At 40.7% G+C, this 10,462-nt stretch overlaps 1 protein-coding gene across 3 annotated transcripts in view; it reads right to left on the reverse strand.

Moving 5' to 3' along the window:
• Positions 1-10,462, reverse strand: part of syngap1a (synaptic Ras GTPase activating protein 1a) — a 42,729-nt gene that overhangs the window by 9,972 nt on the left and 22,295 nt on the right. For all 3 annotated transcript variants that reach the window (XM_032535575.1, XM_032535577.1, XM_032535576.1), the window contains 7 exons: positions 9,491-9,727; positions 8,086-8,287; positions 7,377-7,567; positions 4,794-4,998; positions 3,477-4,061; positions 1,341-2,012; positions 1,011-1,172 (listed from right to left, as the gene is read on the reverse strand). In XM_032535575.1, the coding sequence (XP_032391466.1) occupies positions 1,011-1,172; positions 1,341-2,012; positions 3,477-4,061; positions 4,794-4,998; positions 7,377-7,567; positions 8,086-8,287; positions 9,491-9,727 (2,254 nt within the window). The remainder of the gene's footprint in view (positions 1-1,010; positions 1,173-1,340; positions 2,013-3,476; positions 4,062-4,793; positions 4,999-7,376; positions 7,568-8,085; positions 8,288-9,490; positions 9,728-10,462) is intronic.

Below are 10,462 nucleotides of genomic sequence, written 5' to 3' on the forward strand. Positions count from 1 at the left end.
GTGTGTGTGTGTGTGTGTGTGTGTGTGTGTGTGTGTGTGTGTGTGAGCGAGCCTCAGTCACTCGCACGCACGCACTCACACACACACAGCGAGCGACGACCGGCCAGCTTGTGGAGTTTAACTTCGAAAAGACAGTTAACCACAGGGTCCCGTTGATCTTATAATGGACATGTGTTGTGATATTTAACCAAATGCTCCGTCTACGGCAAAATAAAAGCCTCTCATGTACGAGAGAGGTCTGAGAGACCTCCAACTTACAGCGGGGTCTCCGAGCATGACTGGCCAAGCGACTAGCTAGCAGCCCCAGCAGGCGCTAGCTGGCTGTAAATTTGGAAACAATGTTCGCAATACTGTCTATATTCAAGATCTAAACAATTAATTTCTCGCCTGAAACGTTCTCTGAAGTGAATTTAGTGATGAATAAGAAAATTGACTCTTGTTGACCTAGGTTCCTATGCGGAAAAGGGAACAGCAAAAAGAAACTGTAGGAGCTGAAAGAGTTACAAGAACTGTGGTCAGAGGAACTTAAAAATCCCCAAATTGGTCCAGTCGGAACGCAAGGAAAAAAATAGCTATAGACACTGCTCTGTAGTACAGCTCTCATTATGCTATGCTGCATGTGGGAAAGACTAGAAAAAGCTGCAATGAAACTGTGGCCAGCAAGCACTACATGGACATGGGATTCTAATACAGGCAGTAGTGTGGGAGTTGTTCATCATACAAAATGCACTACAGCCACCATTATGCGACTCATGTATTATTCTGTTATAGCTCTAATTTATAGTTGTACTATGGCAGAACAGGTAGAAACAGTTTCACCTCAGTGTAGGTGATGCACATGTAGAAATTGTGATTAGAAAAAGCTTCTAAAAAAAAACCTTCTAACCATGTTTGGGGGAAAAAATCAACTGACCAAATGGAGACTTTTTTCTGACACTATTTGGCCAAAAAGAGCTTTGCTTTTTAAAGAGTTTGCTTTTTAAGAAATAAATAAATAAAGAAGTGCTGACCCTCTCTAATCGTGACTCATCCATGCTCTTGGAGTACTCTTTCAGCTGACCCTCACGGTCTGGCCGCAGGCTTTCAATGTCAGCAGAGAGATGTGGCATGTTGGACACCCAGGCGACTGTCCGTTCATTGAGGGCCGGGGTGCTCAGGGTCGATGGAGACCCCTGAAAAAACAACAACAACAATAACAACAACACAGGTGAGTCATGGTTTAAATTCATGTGTTCATATTAGAAATACCTTGAAAACATAGCCAAATTCTTGCATGCTGCATAAAATAAGACACAAAAACTCTGACAAGCTTTAACTTAAGAGACAGTAGTTAGATTGACCTGTTTATTGCCTGGTTTGAGCAAATGCTGCTGTGGAGGCTGCAGTTGTGTCGGTTGAGACTTCTTGGTGCTTTTTGTGGGCGTGTCTGTTGACTCTTCTGCAGCTGCCTGCGGGCCCGGATTCTCTTTTGCGGAGCTTGTCTGGTACGGGAGTCCAGGAGCTGGACTGTCTGTCACAGACAGCTGGGATTCCTGTTGTTGCTGCTGAAGATGCTGTTGATGTTGCTGCTGTTGGTGTTGCTGCTGTTGGTGTTGCTGCTGTTGCTGTTGGTGTTGCTGCTGTTGTTGTTGGTGTTGCTGATGTTGCTGCTGCTGATGTTGCTGATGTTGCTGCTGTTGGAGTTGTTGTTGTTGTTGTTGTTGTTGTTGTTGTTGTTGTTGCTGCTGATGTTGTGACGGCTGCTGAGAATGGCGCGATTTTGGCTGACTGCCGCTGAAGTTTGTGTCAGAAGAGTCGAGGAGGAGGTTCCTGCTCTGTGGGCGAACCTTTGGTGGTGTGGCAGTGGCTGGAGTGTTAATGGATCGCTGTGACTTTAGATGTTGTGGATGAGCCATGGATGACTGGCGGCTTGGGTGCACTGTAGTAGGTGGTGTGGCCAAGGAGGCAGGGGTGCCTGTCCCAGTGGTTGTCTGAGATACAACTCCCATCAGGTGCTGTTGCTGGAGAGACTCCTGAGAGGACAGATTAAGGTGAGAGAAAAAAATGAAATTGTTAAAAAGAAATTGTGTAAAGCAAAAAGGAAGAAGAAAAAAATCTTACTTTGATGCCCCCCAGTGGTGAAATCCCCAAAAAAACATAAAGCCAAGCATAGTGCACATTAGTGAAGACGCAATAAGTACAAAAATAACCGAAGAATACAAGCAGTTGGAGCAGACATCAGGTTTTCTGGGTTTGTTCAAAATATGTGATGTAACTAAAACTGAATGATGATGTTTTCAGAGAAGCATACCTGTCTGGATGGTCAGAAATGTATTTTGGCCCTAAACCATTTAGTTAGAATGCATGAATACATGTATAGCTTGCTGTTTAGCTGTATAGATAGATCTTCAGTCTCATCTTCAGTACACAGCAGGTTAAAGTGTGCATAATATAATGATATGTGCAGTATCAACAGTTATGACACGCTTTTCTGCCCTGTTGAAACAAGGACACAGTACAATTGATGTCGAGTTCAGCAGACTAGTGAATGATCCTACTTTAGTGTGTTGTCTGTAGCATAGCAAGTGTCCCTCAAAAGTGCCCTTACATTACTGTTAGATTTGCATATTCTACTGCTCATGAGAGGGTCACTCCTATTTTATTTGGAACACAGTAAAAACAAAATTATAAGCAGGATCTAATAAACTGCAAGGGCGAATCTGAATTCATGCAGATATATTTGTTGCTCAACCAAGGTGTTGGGCAATTTGGCTTGAAACGGAAAAAAAACAATCCAGGTATTTTTAAGAAATCAAAAAAAGTTGAAGTAGAAACAAATGAGGGGCGTAAGCCAGGTGATCCACTGATATGTACAGCATAAAAAGAAGAGGTATGTGCAGTTTCAAGCTTTGGGTTTTACTCAACAGAAGCACCTTATGATTTCAAAGTTAAACGTTTTTTCCCCAGAGTAATTCTTATGTGAGGGATATTCATTCTAATCTACTGTGTATACTGTGAAAGGTGGGACAGCCAGGCAACAGCAATGGCAATGTTAAAATTGTGAGTTTATGGACAAGCTAACAAGTTCTCCACTTAGTGGTGCTCTTTGAAACACAAAGCCATTCTGGATTTTCAGCTACAGTTCAGTATGTAGACCAATCTCTGTCCCAATGGAAATGGTCTCTTCTTGGTCATCCACTCATCAACAGACTGAGAAATGTTCTGTGGCTGCAAGTTAAGGTTTACAATCTATAATTTCAGTCACCTCAGTTGTGGAAGGTTCAAGTGCAAAATTACATTGCACTGTCCACCGCTTTTAGCAGAACCCTAAATTATGGATTCCTACAGTATAGAGTGGTGTTGCATCCATACATATAATTGTAGACACCAAATAGTTAATAGTTGAGATATAGTTGAGATATAAGATTTGCAGATATTTGTGAAGCAAAGGTCTTGTTGCATATCATTACATGTGAAGATAAGTTAGAGATTCCTACCTGCACCTGCAGTGACAGCTGGTGCCAAGCGTAGTCATTGCTCTGATTCTGCCGGGTGAAATCATCACTGTAACTGTGTGAGTGGACAATGCTGGGCTGCACCAGACTGCTTTGTGACCGCAGGGCGGACAAGTCTTCGCTGCGAGAGAATGCACTGTTGCCAAAGGCCGGTGCATAGTCGTGGTGGCCATTCTCGGGCTCGGGGGCGAGGAGGAGAGGAGGGGGATGAGGCTGAGATTGAGACTGAGCTGGGGAGTTTTGGGCGGCCAGATGGAATAGCGGGTTCTGGAAAGACAAGGGGAAGTGCATGGCCGCTGCTGCCTGCTGCTGCTGCTGAGAGATGGATTCGGTGGGCCCCCCTATGTGGCCCATCTGGCTCAGCCTCAAACCTGAGCCAGCGGAACCTGCTGGCAAATGCCCTCCCATACGAAGAGGACCACAGAGGTTCCCAAAGCTGTGGCCCAGGCCGGCGATGGAGGCTTGAGAGGAGGTGAGCATGTCTCCCACAGAGTTCAGGTTGGAAATGCTGTTCATTCGGGAGTCCTGAAGATCCATCATGGACACACTTTTGTTCACACTATGGACCTGAGAGAAACAATAGAAACATTTATTGTAGCAGGATTTTGTTATATACAAAACATTGAACGTGACAGAAAATACAGATGCATTTTATTTAGTGTGCAGGAAATGTGTTATTTTAGTTTTAAATGTATTTATTTTTATTGATGCATTTCGACAGCTAAATGCATTTATACAGTTAGGCTAGACCCATGTTTAACTCTTCTGTTTTTTTTGTTATACAATTTTAGATTTTTTATTGCCTTGTTTTTCTTTTTGTCCCTCCCCTCTTCCAGTTCCGCCTCAAGATCCATGTCTTCATCGCTGCCTATCTGTAGCCCCATGCCCTCTCCCTTTTCATCTGTGCCTGAATCTTGTTTTGTGTTGTTTTGTTTTGTTTAGCTTTGTTTTTGTTTTCTACCTTGCCCTGGAAAGCAAATTTGGGTCCTTGAAAAGCGCCATAAAATTATTATTATTTTCTGTCTCATCTTGTTGTTGAAAAGTGCTCTACAAATAAACCTGCCTTTCTGAATCTTTTACTTAATAACTACTTCATTTGTCTTAGGTTTATAAAATCCGCACACCAAAGTAATGTCAGAGTTATACCATGTTGTATTATTTTGTAAGGGGAAAATGCTAGCAATTTTTGATGTTATATTATAACATAATTATGTTCTGATACTTGCAGAGAATGCTTAAAAAGCTGCAGAATTACGAGACATAAATCAGCAAACAGAATCAGATAATTTGACATTGTACCTTTGGATCTGGTTCAGTGATGTCCGAGCTACTTGTGCAGTATGCAGGACTGGATCGAGCCAACGGTGGACGGGTCACGTAGAATACTTCCCTCGACGAGCGGAGGTCTCGTTCTGCATGACGCCTCATGTTCAGATTGGATGAGAGGGATTCTACAGCCGAGATTCCAGTCGTAGGGGATGGGAGGCGAGAGATGTCTATTGAACTGCAGATACACAATAAAAAACAAATGTTACAATTTGCTTTCATGGGTTTATTAACACTGTCTCATAAATATTGTATGCTCTATTTTGCATTATCCCTATAGTTTTAAATAACGTGGGCCATATGGAGAGATATAAAAGTGTACGCCCAGCTGCTCCCAAACCTTTGATTAACCCTTTAATAATTATGCAATATCTCCTTGCAGTCCCTCATCATTGCAAGTTGTGAGCAGTGTTTTTTTAGAATAATTTTCAGAGGCCTGAAAGGAGATGAGACTGCCTACAGGGAGGAAGTACAGAGACTGAACAGAACAGTGCACAAAGAACAACTTGGCACTTAACACCAAAAAAAACTAAACAAAACTGAATATTGACTTCAGGGAGAAACAGGTTGATCTCCAGCCACTCTACATTAAAGGGGATTGAGTGGAAAGAGCATCTAGTGTTAGGTTTTTTTGGCACAGAAGATCTCACATGGACAATAAACACACACTCAGTAGTTAAAAAAGCACAAACTCGACTCAACTTCCTGAGAACACTCAGGCAGAGAAATCTGTCACAAGACCATCTGGTGTCTTTCTGCAGTTGTTCAACTGAGAGGGTCCTGACCTATGGGAAACATTTATGGTATAGCAACAGCTCTGCAGAAGACAAAAAGACTCTGCTAACAGTCATAAAAACTGAAGAGAAATTACCAACACTCATTTGCCTACTTTAGAAGACATCTATACCTCCTGAAGCCCACGGAAGGCATGCACAATCACAAAGGCCTTACATCACCAAGCACATGAACTGTTTGAACTCCTCCCCTCTGGGAAGAGATACGTACAGGTCCATCAGAGCACGGACCACAAGACTCACAAACAGCTATAACCTTGAAGCCATCACCACACTGAACTCTGCACTGAAAACACAGACCTTTTAGACCAAACTGTGCAATAGGAATTTTTCTTGCAGTTATTTTTTATTTATTATTACAAATCCTTTTTACTCTTTTAACCTTTTAACATGCATTTGTTGAAATTGCGTATGCAAGTTGCCTGTGTTTCAATGTGAGATATTTTGAATAGGTATATTGAATGTATGGTGCACCTGAATCTCATTGTATGTAAATGCAATGACAATTAAATGAATAGTATCTTATCAAGCAGCATTTTGCAAAGAAACAGATTTATTTAAGTCATTTATCAGAATTTGTTATCTTCTCTTTTCCCAACTATCTTGCAACTCACTAGATTTATATTGTGACACATAGGAGTTCTCCCGCCCATGACACACCTACTTTAGCTTGTTAATTGTAAACTGAATTGCAGACAAAATTTAAAAAAAAAGGTAAGTTTGGTATAAAATTAAATTATAAAGATGAATTAATAATTTGAAAAACAGTGGTAGCACCATTCGTTTGCTATTCTCATTGCATAATGAAACATGTGAAGAAACCATCAACAATTTGTATTCACAGTAAAGCGTTTCGGATCATATGCACCTGTCTATGTGTTTTAATGGTCTGCAAGGACTACACCACTTTCATTATGCCATTGTTGCATAAGAGCATTTGGAAATCCAGTAAGGAAAAAGCATAACCTCCATCCAGTCGGTTGCCTGATGGCTGTGGGGTTAGAGCTACAAGGAGTGGCTTGGTGTGTTTTTCAGATGTTTGATCACCGTCCTTCTCTGTCCTTCTCATTCAATTACATGTTTACTGCTGCAGATTATGTTACAACAGACTAGTGCTGGGTATGATAGTAAACACGAAATAGCTGCAGTGGAGTCCTTTGAGATTACTTACTGTTTTTCTCTTACTTAAAGAGTTATTATTTAAACATTTATGCTGTAATGAGAGCAACGGTCTCTTGACAATAGGAGAGTGCCGACATGAATTAAAACACAGGAAAGAGGTTTGGGTAGGAGAGTCTGGGAACAGATGGTGCTGGCAATTATCAATTGATAAACTACTTAAAAAGCCTGAAGAGGTGCATTAGCATTAGCAATATGGGCTCTTAGAAATATGCCAGTGTTTTGTTTTGAGCTACTTAATTTTCATTTATTGTGTATTCTCTGCCTTTTTATTTCGTACTGTTAAATACACCCTTGTTAAACTGTAATTCCTCTGTTTATGTGCACATTTGTAATTATGACCATTCACATTGTTTTGATAAAGTCACAGCACGGATCAATCATCTGTTCACTGGGTGGTGACGGCGCAGTGGATCTGACACATGCCTTTGGTGTGGGAGATCTGGGATAAAAGCGTCAAATGTTCAAATGTAAAAGCATAACCCATCTCGGCGCAGTCCTCTTTAAGGACATGCAAATCCAATTTCACATGAAGAAGTGATAACAACAAAAATTCACTACAAAGAAAACCATGAGAGGATACCTGTTTAAGTCACGCATCATAAGGCTTTGGAAGTCAGAGGACATGAGACGATTGAAAGATGGTCGCGAGAAGAGTCTGTCCTTCGGTCGGTCCGGCTGGTGATTTGTAGGCATGTGGAGCTGCGGGTTCCTCAGGGCAACGCTGATGTCATTCAGCAGCCGTGGTAGGGGTCCGAGTTTGAGAATAGCATCCTACAACATAGAAAGGTTCATTCATTTTATTATTCATTCACATTATTCAGTGTTTTCTGCAGCCCAGTAGAAAACGTTCCCCGGCTCAGTACTTGTCCGTGCCCCGGGGATTGGAAACCTCTGCTTTATACAGTATGATTCACTTATTCCTTCATAAAAGTCAAATATCATTCAGAAGAATTAGGGAACACATTAAACACATAATATAGCAATTCAAAAGCACATAATGTTCAATTCAATTTAAAGACAATTTAGGGCCAAGCATGAAATATGTATAACTTTCATTATGTTACAACTACAATACAATATCAATATATTCACAGTGTAAACCCTAGAGATAAATATTAAAATACTTATTCCACCTCAGTTTTACTAGAGTTCAAATAACATTCATCCTGTGTTAGTTAGAAAACTGCAGAACCTCATTATCCAACTTTCCTCTCTCTACATTCTTCAGTTAGAGAAAGAAATCAAATGAAAATGTTACATTTAATTTTCCAATGTGTTATTATACCTACCTTGCTAAGCTGGCCCATGACTTCCCACAGCAAGCTGTGGAGCATGGACAATTCTCTACCGAGATCAATGTAGCCCTCAAACCCTCCAGCGTTTCCTCCGGCGTCCATGTTGGAGATCTCATAGAGAAACTGCTGCATGGAGCCCCACTCCATCTCCAGGAACTCGTTCATGAAATACATGTATTCCTCCTTAGGTCCAAATCTGCAGAGACAATATTGACAGGATACATGAAGGCAGAGAAGAAGATGGAAACATGCTGTATAGTGCACCGTGGAAGTGGAAAGATCTTATATTTACAGTTCAGGAGTCTGTAGGAGTTGAGTTAAATTTAATCTCATACATTGGAAATTAAAAAGTATGTGGCCAGTGATTGTTCTGTACTTTTGATGTCCTGCACATACATGTTCATTATGTAAAACAGTATTAAATACCTATATACTTTATATGCCTTCACCATCCTGGGAAGAAAATCCTCACCATTGCGAGCTGCCCACTTTGAGCTTCATTTTGGCTCTTCAGAAACCTCTGGGTGACATCACGGAGACCACGTCCATATTTTATACAGTCTTTGGCTTAAACTTATAACCAGGAAACTCCAAAAACCAGATCATAACTGAGGTACTAATGTGCATGTGAACACATGCATAAGTATTTGGACATGTGAAAAGAGGTGGGCGAATACAGTATGAGGGGGAGATTGAAAACCCTGTACTTTTTAAAAGTTTTTCAGATGCTTTTTCAGTTAATCATTAAGTCTATAAAATGTCCGAAAAGTTGAACGTTCCCAAGAACAAACCCGAGAAGATGTTGTCAAATTCCAAAAAATATTCCAAACATATTTAACATGTAGTGGTCTAAACAGAGAGAGAGAGTTTATTCATAATTTCTTTTGATTGTTATAAATGATAAATAAAATTGTTGATTCATTTTCTGTCGACCAACTGTTTTAATGTTTTAACACTATAAGGGACCTTGAGTAAGTATTTAATCAAAACAACATATGCCTAAGATAATGATGACCTATGTTACATGGCTAATTTTTTCGGATATATATTTCTGATCATTTGTATCCAATGTCAATGAAATGTATAGTCCAATAAATTACCACCAAACGTTCTGTCTCAATTATACAGAAGGTGCATATTTAAGCAAATAGAATTGTGTTAATATTTAAGAAAATATCAGTAAAGGGTACAAAGTGAAGGTAAGAGCTGAAAAGCCCTGGAAATAGCTGTGGGTGAGTAACAGTTAATACCCTCCCAGTGAAAACTGCAAGCCTCTATTGATGTCATGTTACTCTGCAACATGCATCCCTCCTTACAGAAGTGTCTAAAAATGATATCTACAAATGAACGGAATTAAATTAACATTAGTGTGAGAGGACAGGTGCTGACAGGTACTCACTTGCTGAAGCTGGCCAGGTTCTGCATCACCTTGGCTATGAGCGTGAGTGTGCGGGACGTGCGCTCAGCGGGGTACTCCTGCATTAGGTTGAACAGGGAGGGGGACATGATGGCTGGGCACATGAAGCGAAGAAAAAGGGAGGAGCTGATGAGGCTGTCGGCGAGATCCTCTCTTCCACGCTCAGCACATCTGGCTCTCCACGAGGCAAAAACTTCCTTCAGCTCCCGGGGAAATATGCTAAAACACGAAAATGTTATTACCCCATTGTCAAGGAGAATGGCAAGATCAAATCCAGCAGCTTATCCACAGCCCTCAGGAACTCAGCAAGGTCAGGGGACTAAAATATATGGAGGATGGAGAATGTATTCATGATTACATAATGTTGATGATTTTACTGATTACATCACTGGATGGAAAACCATCTAATTATGAAATAATTAAAATGTTCAAATTCAGTTATTTTTGTTTCAATATAAAAGTTTGCATAAATAAAGCTTTCATATTGTTCACCACAAAGCCAAATGTTTTGTAAATTGAAAAGACCAAAATTGTAAATGCAAAGCTGAAATTTGAAACAGAATCCCTGGAAGAAAATGTTAATGTAACCAAAGAAAAAAAATCTATTTTGTCCTTGGAATTATGAAATCATTTTTAAAATAATTCTTTAATCACCCATCCCCAGGTCTTATAAGGGTTTTAATTCAAAAGATGTGCTCTAAGCAATGTTGGGTGACGTTACTTTCAACGTTTGAAATATTTTCAAAACTGAGACTAGCTCGCCCCTCCCTCCTCCTCATCCCGTCCCCTCTTGCTCCCTTTCGTGCTTCCGCGCACTAACCCCCCAACCCCTACCCCAAAATCCTTCTTGTCGGTTATTGTCTGGAACGCTGGAAGATTGTTTATGTTTCGTGGTGCAGGTAGTCCAGTTTGTTTTTGTTGCCGTTTGTAGAGCTAGCTGGCTACAGACACCAT

The sequence above is a fragment of the Etheostoma spectabile genome, chromosome 14 (genome assembly GCF_008692095.1).
Source record: "Etheostoma spectabile isolate EspeVRDwgs_2016 chromosome 14, UIUC_Espe_1.0, whole genome shotgun sequence".
Taxonomy (NCBI): Eukaryota; Metazoa; Chordata; class Actinopteri; order Perciformes; family Percidae; genus Etheostoma; species Etheostoma spectabile.